The 18,265-nt window shown below is 35.5% G+C and overlaps 1 protein-coding gene across 1 annotated transcript; it reads left to right on the top strand.

The window, feature by feature from the left end:
• Window positions 1–1,686: 1,686 nt before the first annotated feature.
• LOC112505943 (protein NRT1/ PTR FAMILY 8.2-like) lies at window positions 1,687–3,906 on the top strand. The gene is made up of 4 exons (XM_025109977.1): window positions 1,687–1,810; window positions 1,878–2,095; window positions 2,395–2,945; window positions 3,069–3,906. The coding sequence occupies exons 1-4, from the start codon at window positions 1,708–1,710 to the stop codon at window positions 3,904–3,906; spliced, it is 1,710 nt and encodes a 569-aa protein (XP_024965745.1). The 5' UTR covers window positions 1,687–1,707.
• The last annotated feature ends 14,359 nt before the right edge of the window (window positions 3,907–18,265 follow it).

The following is an 18,265-nucleotide window of genomic DNA, read 5'->3' as shown; positions in this document are numbered from 1 at the left end:
CAAAGATATGATGGTAAATGCTTGGGCAAAAATTCAGTCTTACGACGAACCTGAGAATACTTTTGACAAATGACCGTCGTCTATCTGATGACAAAAAGACATAAGACATATATTCCACGACAAAAGACAACGTCCAAGCTCCTAGCTAATGTCTTATAAGTTGGATATCCATATAAGACGTCCTGCGACGTTCATACTCTTAAAGATAACAAGGAATAGTACGACATAGAGTCGTAGGATACTCTGTGACCGACTTATGATACATACGACAGATGTTGTACGACCACGTCATTTACGTATGACACATACCTTGTCATATGACCATGTTTTATAACTTGGGCCATGTCACCCAAGTTATTTTTTTGATTATTTGCGATTAATTTAATACAACATTTGTAAAGGACGATACTCGTGTTTGGTATCATTAGGGATTAGTCACCGTTGTGTGGTGTTGTGTGGTGTCTACGACCACCTGCGGGTTTTCCCCCTTTTTTGAGATTTTCCGTGTCACCTGATACTTGTGTCTTATCTCTTGTGTATTTTCTTTATGCCCTTCAGTTGCTGGAATATAGACTTCTGTAGTCGTTTTCTTATGTCCCAAGCTTTAAGTTGTCTTGTGCGATTTTTGGTATAAACGATATAAGAATAGAGGTCCTAACTCATGAGGACTGTAATATATACCGGAAATTTTCATTTATCTTCAAAGGCATTTTTGGAGAGCAATCGAACACATGAAATCAAAGCCAAGGGCATCCACTCTAGGGTAGAGATGTCCAAAAAACAGTCCAGGTCCTTGATTTTCTTTTGTAACTGTCCAGTTCCCGACAAAAACCCATGGCCCGGTCTCCATGTCTTGTAAGCGGCCCCTAGAATTGGTCCTGGGCCCAGGTCGGGCCCAAACCGGTCTTAATTTTTTTTCTTCCAAAAATTAGTTTTAAACGTAAAAAAATATTGTTTGAAGATTTTATTTTTTGTTGGACTGTATATCTCATTGAAATACATTTTAAAAATCTCTTACTGGGTCATTCAAATACACTTAAAAAATAATTTTTATTTCTTTTTTACACAAAAATATTATAAATGTTTTTATAATCATGTTTTTTGAAATTTAGTATTGGAACATTTACAAAAACTTGAAAACGTAAAAAAAAATCGAAAATCTTGTAGAAATATTGAAAAACTTGATGTATAATTTATAAAAACTTAATAAAAAAATTCGGCCTAACCGGTCCCTTGAATTTTCATAAAAATCATAACCGGTTCTCAGCTGTCGGGCCCAAGTCGGTCCTTACTGCCCCTGGTCCCAATTGGTCACGGTCCTGGTTCTAAGCCGGGGCCGGGCTGGGACCATTTTGGCCATCTCTAATTCTAGGGACTAGACACTAGCATAATTTGTGACGTTCTGGTTGTTGGAGGGGTGTGTTAGAGTCCCAAATTACGGCTAAACTTGGATCATTAATCCTCATATATGTATGTCGGGACTTGAGATCTTTTTCCGAGAGTAATTTGACGGAGTTTTTCATATTCGACCACCTGTATATGCATATATCGGTACTGGTAATAACTTGTAGCAACAAAAAATAGAACATATCTGATTTCATATGCATTGACTTGATAATCTATGAGCAAATCTTTCCGTGATACGTTGTTTTATGTCTTGTTCACTTGACGATTGAACACTTAACTTTGCAAGAAAACGTAGATCGAATGGCAGAAGACATCTATACGAACGATGGAACGGTTGACATCAACAACGAACGTGCTATCAAGAAGAAAACTGGAAACTGGAAAGCTTGCCCATTCATTCTTGGTAGATTCCTGTACAAAATTATCAATCGCTAATTTTGGGATCATTAACTATTTGCTTGTATACATAGGCAATGAATGTTGTGAGAGGTTGGCATACTATGGAATGAGTACCAATTTAGTGAACTATCTCCAAGATCGTCTTAACCAAGGAACCGTACGTGCATCTACCACTGTTACGAATTGGCAAGGAACGTGCTACGTCACACCGTTGCTAGGGGCTTTCTTAGCCGATGCATACTTGGGACGATACTGGACGATTGCTGGTTTCTCCATCATCTACTTCTTTGTAAGTCTGTCTTCTTTCTATATATATATAACTTTGCTTGTTCTCACTACAACAAAAACGACTTTCTGGAACGTTAAATGTGTTTAAATGTTCTAACTAATTACTTTGTATTACGTAAGTTTATCGAACAAACAATTGTGCGTTATGTGTAAAAGTGTTACACTAAGTTGATAGAATGCTTTTAGACGTAATCGTAATAAATTGTTATGGACACTTTTGGAATAAAGTGTCAGGTTTCAAAAATTCCAATTATTTTCGCTTTTGAAAACACCCTCCTAATCCTTGGTGGAATTGTGTAGGGAATGACACTCTTAACACTATCAGCTTCCGTGAAGGGACTAAAGCCGACCTGCGACCCCGGTGGTTGCCACCCAACATCGACTCAAACTGCATTCACCTTTGTAGCTCTCTACTTGATTGCCTTAGGAACTGGTGGCATCAAACCATGTGTTTCATCTTTCGGGGCTGATCAATTCGATGAAACCGATAAATCCGAGAGAAAAAGGAAGAGTTCGTTCTTCAATTGGTTCTATCTTTCCATCAACGTAGGTGCGCTTTTTGCATCATCGATATTGGTTTGGATTCAAATGAATGTAGGCTGGGGATGGGGGTTTGGTGTCCCAGCCGTGGCCATGGCTCTAGCCGTTGCCTTTTTCTTCTCCGGGAGTCGTTTGTATCGGCTTCAAAAACCTTCGGGAAGTCCTATAGTTAGGCTTTGTCAAGTAATAGTTGCATCACTGCGAAAGTTTAATGTCAAAGTCCCCAATGATAAGTCCCTTCTTTACGAGACTTCTGATGCAGAAAGCCAGATCGTTGGAAGCCGCAAGCTTGAGCACACCGATAAATTCAGGTACTACATATCGATCAAAAACATCATTACAACAAAATAAAGGCTTTTAGGATGTCAAAAATCTAAAATGTCCTCATAGACTACCTCAAAAGACTTGTGTAAATGATGGATAAAATTATGCAGGTTTTTTGACAAGGCTGCAGTGGAGACAGGTTTGGAGGATACCAAGAACTTCAGCAATCACTGGAGACTATGCACAGTGACACAAGTCGAAGAGCTGAAATCGATCATCAGAATCCTCCCCATTTGGGCATCTGGGATCGTATTTGCTGCAGTTTACAGCCAAATGAGCACCATGTTCGTCCTCCAAGGAAACACCATGGACCAACACATTGGACCCAACTTCAAGATTCCATCTGCTTCTCTTTCGCTTTTCGACACCCTTAGTGTCATCTTCTGGGCTCCAGTCTACGAACGTGTCATCATCCCTACCGCCAGAAAGTACACCCGCCATGAACGAGGCTTCACACAGCTCCAACGAATGGGCATCGGCCTCGGGATCTCCCTATTTGCCATGATCGCCGCCGGAACTTTGGAGGTGATTCGACTAAACTACGTCCGGCAGCACAACCTGTATGAAGTTGAAACAATCCCGATGACTATCTTCTGGCAAGTTCCTCAGTATTTCTTGATTGGGTGTGCTGAGGTGTTTACGTTCATTGGGCAACTGGAGTTTTTTTACGATCAGGCGCCAGACGCAATGAGGAGCTTGTGTGCGGCGCTGTCGCTGACGACGGTGGCTCTGGGGAACTACTTGAGCACGGTGCTGGTGACAGTGGTGGCGAAGGTGACGACGAAGAACGGAAAGATGGGGTGGATACCGGATAATTTGAACAAAGGGCATCTGGATTATTTCTACTGGCTTTTAGCAGTTCTGAGCTTGTTGAATATGATGGTTTATGTGGCGATTGCAAAGTGGTACACTTACAAGAAGGTTAGTGGGTTCCCAAATCGAGGGTGATCGATCGGTTCGTATTTTGAAGTCGTGTGTTTGTAATTAATGTTGGCTGGATGTTTCTATGGTTTCTTGAAGATTCATGAGTCTGCGTCATGCCGAGAGTTTTAATTGTGGTTTTTAGCAGGATTTGAATTCCTGTTTTTGTGTTTTTCAATTTCCAATTTATAATGTCGGTTTACTATTTTACGTTTGACACGATATATGGAACCGGAATTGGGTGGGTTTGGATGGGAAAACAAAGACTCTTTTCGTTCCGCTTATTTGGGACAAAGACAGACAAAACTACAAATTTATCAATCTGTGCTCTTTTAATTAACCCTAGTATGATATTTGGTTTAATGGTCACCACCGTTTGACCCCATGGAGGACGACCACTGTTGGACGTTGTTGACGAACTCCATGTTACCACCTCTATGACTGCTATCACTACGTACAACAAAATTAGGTTTATAGAACACAAAATTATATATCTAAGTGTCTCGATTGACTATTTTATAGGATATAAGTTTATAGAACCAAAAAATAAAACCTTCCATTTGAAGATGTTGCACTAGGCTTGTAGGATCCTTTTGGACTTCTTAACAAGTTTTTAGGACATTTTTAAATTAGAATGTTCTATTAAATATTTTATAGGATGCTATTTGAAGAAGTGCCTTATAGACACAAGTAATTCTATAAAAAGATGTATTTATAGGACATTTTCCAAAGTGTCTTATAAAATAACTAATACGATTCTTTATTTTAAAAATGTAAATGCGTCCTATAAATTTATTACAACTTTTAGATACAACAATTTATTGTTTGGTCCTATAAAGTTAATTAAGTCATATATAGCGGTCTATTAGGACCCTTAATATTGTTGGTATCTTATAAGTCAGATTTTGTAGTAGTGCATCCACTACCACCTCCTCTATTTATATACTATTTTCACGTCCTCTACAACCATCACTTCGCTACAACCATCGTTGACCACCGACCACCATCGTCTATCATTCTCACAACCACCACCATCGACGTCCACCTCCACCGACGTCCACCTCCACCACCATCAGCTACCTAACACCTCTACTTCCTCCACAATCACCACCTCCACATCCATATCCACCACTTCAGCTGCCACCATCCACCATCTGATAACTACAACAAAATTAGGTTTATAGGACGCTTAAAGTGTTCAAGTATCCTAATAGTGTGCCTTATAAGACTTAATTTTATAGGATCAAATTATAAAGCGTTCTATCTTACAATAAGTTATTGGTCGTTTTTAGGTACTTTTTGAAATAAAGTGCCGTATTAGTTATTTTATAGGATATTTTTGAAAAGTGTACTATAAACCCATGTTTTTATAGGACATTTTTTTGCTTATAGAACATGTTTTCAAGAAACGTCCTAAAAATAGCTAATATGACAACCTAAACACTTTAGGTGTCCTATAAAGTGATTTTATTGTAGTGTCTACATGTCCACCACCGTCAACCAACTTCTCGTATGCTAAAATCACCACCTCATCTTCCACCACCACAAGTAACCATCATATAAAATCATTACTTAGCGTTGTCTGACCTAGACAACAGATAATTTGTCTTGTCTGCTCTTGTCCTTGTTCTGCCATGTCTACATCCTAAATACCGTCTTAGAGTATTAATGTGTAAAAAGTTCCTCCATTTGATTATCTAAATAGTTTTAGTCATCTACTGCAGAGGTATTTTTATAAAGCTCTTTGATAAATAGGGAAGCTTCTTTTTCCCCTGATCATTTTCTATTCCAAACCCTTTCAATTTCCCTAAACTGCCTAAACTTAGGCCAACCTCCTGCAACTACTAAGGGGCCGTTTACCAAACATTTATTCGGTAAGTGCTTACTAGTAAAATTTAACATTATTATTTATTTACCGGGTAAGATTTTAGTCCACCAAAACAACATCGTATACAACGATTTACCCGGTAAGTGTTTACCGTGGTAAGAGTCGTCGCTCTCAATTACAGGGTAAAACTCTTGGTCCTTGTTTCGCTCTTACCGGATAAGATTCTTCTTCCTTACCATATTCATCCAGTAAGGTAACGTGACTTGATAAGCACTTACCCGGATAAGCGTTTGGTAAACGGCCCCTAAGTGTTTCATGCGAGTTTGTAAGGAAAAAATTGTGACATCAAACAAACTAATTGAACTGTAATATATATAGGGGTATAAACTAGTCGAGTAGTAGGTTATTCGAGCTCAACTTGGAAAAATTATACCAGGCTCGAGCTTGACTTGAGCTCGAATAACTTTTTCAATGTAGGGCTGGAGCGTGATGCTCATTTATGGGATTTTACTCGCGGTCGATTAACTCGTTTATTGGCTCGAGATTGATAACTTTTATATTTTTATTGTATTATTTATGAACATATGAATATGTTGGGCTCGAAAAACTATATGCTCAAATGGCTTGGCTCGACTCAACTCGAAATATTTAATCGAGTTTTCGAACGACTCCAACCAAACCTTGGTTTTATGAAGCTCGATTAATTAAGTTGAACGATAGCTAATTTGTGTTTGAGAACGACTTGAGCTCTAGTAAACGAGCTCGAGTAGCTCGTTAAAAGATCGACTCATTTATACCCCTAAATATATACATATATATATATATGTGTGTGTGTGTGTGTGTGTTGTGTGTGTGTGTGAAAGATCATGTGAGAAGGAGGATTAAGGTGAGAAGCGTAAGAAGGGATCTGGATCCTTGATTACCTTTAATATCAAATCCACCCATGAATCACACTTGATACGAGGATTGATTCGGTGCATCTTATCCTAATATGGATCCATGGGTGGAGATCCATTCTTATGCTTTCCATCTTAACTCTTTTTCTAACTGGAACCCAACCCCAACCCTATTTAAAAAGTGTATGACCTTTTTGCACATTTTTTGAACTCTGTAAAAATGGTATATTTTTAAACGACTAGAACCTTGTAAAAAAGCGACTTGTTTGCCAAAAGGATGTAAAAGTTTCACATTTTTTATACAGTTTCTTAGCAAAACAGTATAAAAAGATGTGAGTTTTTTACACAGTTCATTACTAATACCATGTGAAAACTTCCATTTTTTACACGGTATCGCCTAAGAACCATGTAATTTAACTTTTTTTTTTTTTTTTTTTTGCATTTTTGTATTAACCAAGATTGAGAATGCGATTATACAAATCCATATTAAATATCAATAAACTAATTGTAACATATCCCATTTTAAGGGATTAATTTAAAAATATGTATCTATTAATGTTTAGGATAGACATGTTCTAAAGATAAGTGTAACGGTTGTTGTGTCAAATGCCATTATTTATATAAAAAACTTTATATAATTAAATGTTGTATGTTAGTTTCATAAACTAATAATAATATAAATGGGGTTAAAAAAAATAAAGAAAGAAAGAAAAAGAAAAGAACACGAGAGAAAGAGGGAGAGAGCGGCGATGCCGCTTAACGGTTTTGAAGATTTGATTTTAAGATGCTCTCTCTATGTTTATGCTTTAATTTCTTGAGTATTGATGATTAGAACGGTTTATGGCCGGATTGATGGGGTCTTTAAGTCACCAAAGATGACCTAACGGCTGTCAATGGTGGACAGTCGTTCTGTGCGGTGATGTGTGGGTATTTTCATCGAAAATACCTACTACTATGATGTGTATAAGCCCCAATTGAGTCCCAATGTCATTCATATTGATTTCAGAAGCATTAAATCCTAAAACCTAGCAAAGAAAGGGGAAAAATTAAGTGTTATGAGGTCTCAGGTTCAAATCCAAAGAGGAATAAAAATTCTCTTGTGGCCAGATTAATAAAAAAATTAAGTGTTATGGGCTATCTGCAAAGCAGGTGGTCGTCCGGGGATTAGTCGGCTCGCATAACGGGTTGGATATCCAGATTAATAAAAAAAAATTAAGTGTTATAAAAGGTGAAGATATTTAATATAGTTTGTTTTATAGGAACAATAAGATGAGTTCAAGTGAAAAAAAATTCATCCAAAAATGTTTTTGATAGGAGATTTAAGTTTAAATTCAAAATAGTTGACTATTTTCTCAAAAGTCAAACTATTTTGCTTAAAACTCAAATTTAATGGTTTTACGCAAAATTAGAGGTGGAAATTCAAAGGATATAGTTAATATAGATATATAAAGGTGTTTCAATGATCAAATCAACATTTCAAACGGATTATGATGGATTTTCAAAGTTAAACAACGTTTACTTTCGGTTTGAATCAAAATGTGGAAAATATATGTATTAGCTTGAGTTTAAGTGATATGAATACAAGAACCTTCTAAACATAATTTAAAATGTATATTAACTATGTTTTGAAAAATAGAATGCAAACCAACAGTTTTAAAATAAATAAGAGCAAGTGATCGGATTAAGTTAAATTGGTGTTGGAAATTGTAAATATTATATAAAATTACTCGTAACTCGGATTTAGACATGTAATATCTTTTTGAAACCGTTGAGGGGTCTTCTACAATCGATATGTAAGTATGAGGTTATTCGTGCTGTAAATAGGGCAAAAATCAAATTTAACAGAGCTAGTCCATTTTATGACGAGAAAGAGAATCAATCTTCAAATATTTGTATGAAATTGGTCTTAAATCCATTTGGGGTGTTTCTTAATGGATTGGAAGGGTAAAAGGGTTGTGTAAGTATTTTGTTTAGAGTTATTATATTGATTTGGTGATCATACATTGTTTGTGTAGGTAGAAAGATGAATGCACAAGCCCGGTGAAAATAGGTTTAACTTAATCTAGTAAAGGTGAGTTCAAATAGTCTTAAAACCAGCTACATGTCAAATCTATGTAGTTTACATAGTCGATTCACATTGCTTGTGTTTAAACTAGTACTGTCATTGAAAAATGCATGATTTAAATGGTTTTATGAAAGATAGTTATTTATGTTTTATACAAAGTAATTTGAAGAAACGAGCATGCTAAAACGTTTTGAGGAACTATACAAAATGCACTTTGATGTATTGATACTTGATGTTTATTTTGCATGTTATTGATTTAAACTATTTGAAAATGTACTTTGTGTAATTGAGACATTTTGAGCTATTGGTGTGCTCTGACGGTGATGTATTAGATCCTGATCTGGTGACTTAGGGTCACCCCCTTGGTTGAGTTTGTATTGGAGTCGCTCCCTTTTATAGTTGATGGATTGCTCCCACTGGGTGTTGTATTGGAGTACATCTAGAGATGGGTTCCATACTTGGCTAATTGGTATAGTATCTGTGGGACACAATGTGCACATGGTGATTATGCCGATATTAGCCTAACAGATAAGTGGACTGCTGGGTAGTACTCCTTCACTGATTTAGGTTATATTGTGGGTCCCCCCCATGGTGCAAATGGTTGTTACCTTGTTTTTGAAATTTATAACCACATTTTTTTTGATTTCGATTAAAGTAGTATGTTGGCTTCCACATTACTAACGTTTACAATCTTGCATTGTTTTGGATATTTGGATCCACTACAACAAAATTAGGTTTATAGGACGGTACCAATTTCTATGCATACTAATAGATTGTTTGATATGATTTAATTTATAAGATCAACAAATAAAGCGTCTTATCTAAAAGTGTTGTAATAAGTTTACAAAACGTTTTTGAGTTTTTTAACAAGTTTTTAAGACATTTTTAGTACAAAGCGTTACATTAACAATTTTATAGGACATTTTTGAGAAAACGTCCTATAATCCCATCTTTTTTTATAGGACCCTTGTTTTTATATGACACTTTTCCAAATGTCCTATAAAATTGCTAATGACGACGCTTTGTATTAAAAGTCTTAAAAATTTGGTAAGATGTCTAAAAGCACCCTATAAACTTATACAACACCTTTGGATAAGACGCTTTATTTTTTAGTCATATAAATTAAGTCTTATAAAGCGGTCTATTAGGACGCTTAAATTTTTTTGGCGTCCTAGAAACCCGATTTCGTTGTAGTGATCAGTTCGATTTTTGATGTAATGTTTTATTATACAAACTCTGGAAGTCATCAACTGTGAAGTCTGGTTTGTTTTTATTTGTCGACGTGTATTCCACGATCACGATCACGATCACAATCACGATCAGATGGTATTATTGATGATGGTAGTGAAGGTAATCATTGATAGATAATACTATTAGTTGATATAGTGTTTTTGGGACCGAAGATTAGTTCAAGATGGTATTCAATAGATTTAATATCAACACATTTGGTGTATGTTTATATATAATAGTTAATGTACATAGTGCTTATGCCTGCTTTTGGTTTGGGATTTTGTTAGTGTATATAAGAATCTGATTTATAGGTTATAAAACAGGCAAATGACGAGTTTATGAATAGATCATGTCGAAATTTCGATAGATTTGTTGATATAAAAAATTGGGTGTTACACTACTTTTGTAACAACAACCGCTACAAATAAGAGAAACGAGGAGATAGCTATTTATGGTCGACCCTCCATCTTTATGCCGCCTTGGGATTGGCAATGTCATATGTTGACATGAACAGAGTTACCTACACTTACCCCATCTATGAATAAAGAAGAAAACAAAAAAAGGTCTTTCGACACCTATTTAACTCAAACTCAAATCGACTCGATACTTAACAAAACAAGCATTACAGTATTCAATGGCCTAATTAAAGAAGCAAGACAAACCTTTAACAAACACTACTAAACTGGTCAACTTTTCCGACGGCCCTATCCGTTGGAAAACAGAGTTTCCGGTGGATAGAGCTGCCGGAAAATGGCCGCCGGAAATTAGCCAACTTCTTTTTCCCCGTTTATTTAAAAACCTTGATTAAATTAATAAATTATTAACGAGATTTAAAAAAATTGAATTAAATTACCGGCGGACATGTCTGGCAGACATATCCGTCGGAAATTTAATTTTTAAAATTATTATTTTATTCTTTAAGAATTTCCGGCGGATTCATCTGTCGGAAATTTAATTCCAATTTTCTTTAAATTATTATTTTTAAAATTTTCCTGTAAATATTTAAAACCTATAAAACTTGTATTTAAAACCTGGAAATATGTAAATATTAAAAAAAAACTAAAAAGATGAAATGCCGCTAAATATCATAGATTAAAAAGACATGTCCAATACAATTATCTTGACCAATTTAAAGTAGCACACAATTGTTCCCAAAAAAAACTAAATTGTTCAAAACAAACAAATATTCAATATTGTGACAATGGGAACTGCTGAGATTGACTGAGCTGTCTGACCAAAGCAGTCATCTCTTCAAGTTGTTTATCTCGTCTCTCATCCAACACCTGATGACGCTCCTCCTCCTCCACCCGTCGAAGCTCTTCCTCCATCCGTCAACGCTGATTTTCTTCCTGTAAATCTCTAAGTTCAGTCATTAAGGCTCCTCCTCCATCCGTCGGCACTGATTTTCTTCCTGTAAATCTCTAAGTTCGGTCATTAAGGCTTCAATTTCCTATAAAATAAATAAAACTTTATGATATTCAATATAAATTATAAACTAAATCGATAAACATCATCAAAGGAAAAGAGGCACACGTCCGTCTATCTGAAGACGATGGACCACCCTGTGTGTAGTTCCCAGTCAAGACCCAATTGGGATCCCGATTGTACCCAAACCCAAATAGACGGCCTTTCTTGCTTCCCCCCAACCGCCTGCTCCCACAACTCTGTATCAACTAAGGGATATGTGGAGAGATAATTGTCGTATCTTTGGATGATACCCAATGAATAGTCATCCTATGGTTTAAAAAAGATTACAAGTCCATTTTGACAGCATTACGGCTATAAATGAAACGTTTCTAGCCAAAACAATAGTGATACATACGAAATTTGTAGCCAAAACAATCCTAACGTTTTCCCAACAAATGAGAACTAAACTAAATAGTGATACATATGAAATTTTTAACTTAAACAATTCTAATGTTTTCTCAAAAAATGGCAACCCAAACTAAATACACACACCCACACACACACTTAGATTTTAATTTAAACGACTCGAACGTCTGCCCAACAATTAATGGCAATCCAAACTAGATAGATTGTTACGTACCCAATTATAAACATTAAAATAGATAGATACTTACCATGACCTGCCTAAAGTTAGAGTTCAGGTACCCCCCAGAATCCGTAGATGCGACCTCTCTACTCGACCTCTTCTTATGTGTATAATCAAAAAATTCTACAACGTTCGGTGGCATGCCATTTTTTGCTTGTGTCTACAAAGCTCAAATAATACAAACATGTGTTAATTATAAACATATTAAAAATCAAGCTACTAAAGTAATGGGTTTTAGGTCCTACCAGGCGAGCACCATGCTATGAAAAAGGGATCGATTCAGCGGTGTGTAACGCAACTTGGCTATCACAGTTCTCATGCACCACCCACGAAACAACCTTCTAATTGTCATTGTTCCAACGATCGACCATCTAGATCCACACATCTAAAGAGATCCAACTGAGCGGAAGTTCTTCAACACCTTATATCCTGATGTAGGTCGGTTTCACGGTATTGAAGATACCCATTCCTCTTTGCTTTTCCCCAGCTATCTTCCTCGCGACACTCAAGTTGTCATTATATGGTTTTGCCGATTTTCTCTTCTATGTCTCTAGAATCTGGGCGTCCAAAGCTGAATCCCAAGTGTAGTAGCACTATACGTAAAATTTTAGTCGATTCTTAGGTTTAAAAAAATATCAAAATTATAACAAGTTGAATATATACTACGAACTTGGAACCGCTCCCACATTCGGCACCTCACGTCCCTTGGGATTTTTTTCCCAAGTGATCTATGGCCCGTCAAACAGCTCACGGCTTATCTTGGTGATCTGATGGATCACTCTGGTGTCATTAAAGCGATATAAATAATGAATTTAAATAGCATCAATACAAAAAACAATTATTTTTATCAATTAAAAGATATAAAAATGTATTTACTCTTTGTCGTGGATGCCAATAACCGTCCGTTGCTGTGGAAGCGGCTCCAGAGCAGCACTACCATGGCCAGACTTTATCTCCTCCAGGTGTGCCGAAGCACTACTAGATGCTTTACCCGTACCGCAGCTAGGTGTATTGCCACTACCTCGATTGATAATCCAAGTATGCGGCATTGTCGATTGTTTTACAAAGCAACGATAGAAAATATACAACAATAATTCAAGTATACAACACAATGTTACATTCCACACAATAACAGATGTCAAACAGTAATTTACTATGATTTAGAACATGGAAACAATAAACATTTAAAACTACTAGACAAAGTGTAACTAAGACTAAAATTAACATAGTATTTAATCATCTAAGGAGTGATCAGACAAGTCAAGTTCTTCGTCATCAAAACTCAGAATAACTATCCGAGTCTTGAAACTCCTCTTCTCCGTCACTACTCTCATCAACATGCAGTTGTCATGGCGATCATTGGCAACTTCGATGTCATCTTACCCTGTGACAAGATAGATGGGTTCTTGCACAACAATTAAAGCTCAATACGACCAAATAAAGCCTAATAGAACCGTTAAAGCCCAATAGATCCATTGAAGCCCAATACGATCAAAGAAATCCCAATATATCCATTAAAGCCCAACTAACATCCACTAAAGCCTAATACGACCAATTAAAGCCCAATAAATCAATCAAAGCTCAATACGACCAAATAAAGCCTAATAGAACTATTAAAGCCCAACTAACATCTATTAAATCCCAATACGACAAATGGAAGCCCAATAGATCAATTAAAGCCCAATACTAATAAATAAAGCCTAATATATCTATTAAAGCCCAATACTAATAAATAAAGCATAATATATCTATTAAATCCCAATAGATCAATTGAAGCCCAATACGATCAAATAAAACCCAATATACCATTCAAGTCCAACTAACATCCATTAAAGCCTAATACGACTAATTAAAGCCCAATAGACCAATTAAATCCCAATAGATCAATTAAAACCTAATACGACCAAATAAACCCCAATATATCCATTAAATCTCAATAGAACCGTTAAAGCCGAATTAACATCCTCCAATAGATACATGGGAGCATCACAGGGGGGGGGGGGAGAAAGCCAAAACAGTTTACTTCTACAAGGTTTTCTGCATTCAGTCAATCTATGCAATCAAACCCCGGAACTATGGCTCAAAGGATCGTGCACTAGCCTTCTCAATAGCCTTACCAGCTAYGTTGGAGGAGAAGTTCTAGCCGCACTCAAAAAATAAGCCGTTGTGAGACAAGTTTGAAGCCCAATATGATCAAATAAAGCGCAATACATACATTAAAGCCCAATAGATCCTATAAAAACTCAATAAGAACCATTAAATCACAATAGAACCATTAAAACACAATAGAACCATTAAAGGCCAACTAACATCCATTAAAGCATAATACGTGTTTGTGAAAAGACATCTATTGCATATGAGCATGTGGTGTTTATTGAGCTAAACTAAGACACGTTAAACCCAAATAAGACTTTTTTAATGGTTTTTAAAGTCCAATTATAACAATGACATCAAATAATGTGTTTGTACATATGTATGTATTGCATACATGTATGTGTGTATGTGTGGGAATTGAAAAGAGAATTATTATCCACTATACATGCCATGTGGAAAATATGTAATAGTTTACATATATATAAAACCAAAAGTATGAAAAACGAAAAACAAATCAAAAATCCGCCGGAAATCAATAAAAAAATTTAAAAATCTTGAAGAATTTATTATTTTAAATTACTAGTGGCCAATGGCATCCGCCGGAAACTCACTGGTAATTTAAAATAATAGATTTTAATTTTTAATTAATTCATTACTAGAAAACTGACCATTTCCGGCGCCGTTTCCAGCGGACGAAATCCGCCGGTAAATTACCGGCGGATTTCCGGCGGACACTAAAAAAGTCAACATTTTTTTACTACCAACGATTTCCAGCGGATTTCTTAAGTACTCAGTTTAATCTTGAATTTACATCTAATTACAACATTTTACCGGCGGATTTCCGGCGGATTTTTTTAATTTTTTCTTTAAAAAAAATTAACAATTTTCCGGCAGAAAAATAAATTTTTTTTTTTAAAATATAACCATTTCCGGTGGATTTCCGGTGGAAAATTAAAAAAATTTCTAAAAAAAAGAATAAACAATTTTCTGGCGGAATATTAAATAATTTTTTTAAAAAAATTTAACATTTCCGGCGGATTTCCGGCCGAAAATTAAAAAATTCTTTAAAAAAAGAATTAACAATTTTTCGGCGGATAATTAAATATTTTTAAAAAAAATATAACCATTTCCGGCGGATTTAAGGCGGAAAATTAAAAAAAAATTTAAAAAAAAGAATAAATAATTTTCCGGCGGATTTCCGGCGGCAAATTAAATAATTTTTTTTAAAATTTAACATTTCCGACGGAATATTAAATATTTTTAAAAAAAAAAGAATAAACAATTTTTCGGCGGATTTCCGGCGGAAAATTAAACAATTTTTTTTTTAAATTTAACATTTCCGGCGGATATTTAAATAACTTTTCTAAAAAAATTTACCATTTACAGCGGATTTCCGGCGGAAAATTAAATAATTTAAAAAAAAAAGATTTAACAATTTTCCGGCGGATTTCCGGCGGAAAATTAAATAATTTAAAAAAAAAAGAATTAACAATTTACCGTATTGGGCTTTAATGAACCGTATTGGGCTTTAATGAATCGTATTGGGCTTTAATGAACCATATTTTGGGCTTTCATGGACCGTATTGGGCTTTAATAGATCGTATTAGGCTTTAATGGAAGTATTGGACTTTTATGAACCGTTGGGCTTTAATAAACCATATTGGGCTTTAATGAACCGTATTGGGCTTTAATGAACCGTATTGTGTTTGCATGAACCATATTGGGCTTTAATAAACCGTATTGGGGTTTCCTGAATCGTATTGGGCTTTAATGGAAGTATTGGGCTTTAATGGAACGTATTGGGCTTTAATAGAACGTATTGGATTTTGGTGGAACCTTTTGGGCTTTAATGGATCGTATTGGGCTTTAATGAACCGTATTGGGCTTTAATGAACCGTATTGTTCTTTCATGAACCGTATTGAGATTTAATGGACCGATTGGGTTTTAATGGATCGTATTGGGCTTTAATGGACCTTATTGGGTATTAATGGACCGTATTGGGCTTTAATGGATCGTATTGGGCTTTAATGGAAGTATTTGGCTTTTATGAACCGTTAGGCTTTAATGAACCGTATTGGGCTTTGATGAACCGTATTGGGCTTTAATGAACCGTATTGTGCTTTCATGAACCGTATTGGGCTTTAATCAACCGTATTGGTCTTTCATGAATCGTATTGGGCTTTAATGGAAGTATTGGGCTTTAATGGAACGTATTGGGCTTTGGTGGAACCTTTTGGGCTTTAATGGATCGTATTGTTTTTAATGGATCGTATTGGGCTTTAATGAACCGTATTGAGCTTTAATGAACCGTATTGTGCTTTCATGAACCGTATTGGGATTTAATGGACCGTATTGGGTTTTAATGAATCGTATTGGGCTTTAATGGACCTTATTGGGTATTAATGGACCGTATTAGGCTTTAATGGATCGTATTGGGCTTTAATGAAAGTATTGGGCTTTTATGAACCGTTGGGCTTTAATGAACTGTATTGGGCTTTGATGAACCGTATTGAGCTTTAATGAACCGTATTGGGTTTTATTGGATCGTATTGGGTTTTATTGGATCGTATTGGGCTTTAATGAACCGTATTGTGCTTTCATGAACCGTATTGTGCTTTCATGAACCGTATTGGGATTTAATGGACCTTATTGGGTATTAATGGACCTTATTGGGCTTTAATGGATCGTATTGGGCTTTAATGGAAGTATTGGGCTTTTATGAACCGTTGGACTTTAATGAACCGTATTGGGCTTTAATGAACCGTATTGGGCTTTAATGAAYCGTATTGGGTTTTAATGGATCGTATTGGGCTTTAATAAACCGTATTGGGCTTTAATGAACCGTATTGTGCTTTCATGAACCGTATTGGGGTTTAATGAACCGTATTGTGCTTTCATGAACCATATTGGGCTTTAATGAACCGTATTGTGCTTTCATGAACCGTAGTGGGATTTAATGGACTGTATTGGGTTTTAATGGATCATATTGGGCTGTAATGGACCTTATTGGGTATTAATGGACCGTATTGAGCTTTAATGAATCGTATTGTGCTTTTATGAATCGTATTGGGCTTTAATGGAAGTATTGGGCTTTAATGAACCGTATTGGGTTTTAATGGATCGTATTGGGCTTTAATAAATCGTATTGGGCTTTCATGAATCGTATTGGGCTTTAATGGAACGTATTGGGCTTTGGTAGAGTCGTATTGGGCTCTAATGATAATAATAATAAAAACAATAATAACAATAATAATAATAATAATAATAATAACAATAACAACAATAACAATAATAATAATAATAATAATAATAATAATAATAATAATAATAATAATAATAATAATAATAATAATAATAATAATAATTTTAATTTATTTTTTAAAAAGAATTAACTTACTGGCGGATTACCGGCGGATATATCCGCCGGAAAATGTAAAAATTTCAAAAAATTTCAAGTAAACCGGCTCTTTTAAAAATTTAGGAAAATTTTCGATGGATTTGTCCGCCGGTAATCCGCCGGAACTGATAAAGATAAAACCCTACCTTTCGTTCTTACAATAGCCGCCGTGAACAAAACTCAATACAAAATACTCCTGCCGACCGCGCCCCCCGCTACCTTCCCCGGTTACATAACACAAGCCGCCGACCACCTCTTGCATTGCCGTCGACCACCTGCTGTATTGCCGCCGACCACCTGCTGCATCGCCGCCGACCACCTCTTGCATCGCCGCCGACCACCTGCTGTATGTATATGCATATATAAATCTGTATGTATATGTATATATATATATATATAAATCTGTATGTATATGTATATATCTATATATATATATAAATCTGTATGTGTAAATATATATATATATATATATCATATTATATATATATATATTTCTGTCCATTATGTGTGTGTATATCTATTGTTTGCTTATGAACACATAATGGCATTCCATGAATAATCTTTTCACAAATAAACAGTTGGCTCATTTTTTTTCCAAAATAAGTTCACCATACAAACACATTATACATGAGCTCACATGCATTGTATTCCATCTTTCTTAGTCTACGAACTAAACTGYTAAGGAACTTGAAAAAATTATATAATTAACATGCCTAAAATCATGGAACCAAGATTACATTGTAACAACCAATTAAAGTCACTAAACGAACTTGAGATATACTTTATGTTAGAAATGGGTTGCCAATTGTTGGGCAAACGTTA

This window comes from Cynara cardunculus (genome assembly GCF_001531365.2).
Source record: "Cynara cardunculus var. scolymus isolate 2C chromosome LG 2, CcrdV1, whole genome shotgun sequence".
Classification (NCBI taxonomy): domain Eukaryota; kingdom Viridiplantae; phylum Streptophyta; class Magnoliopsida; order Asterales; family Asteraceae; genus Cynara; species Cynara cardunculus.
The sequence above is the reverse complement of the archived record's forward strand: the minus strand, read 5'-3'. Positions and strand labels throughout refer to the sequence as shown.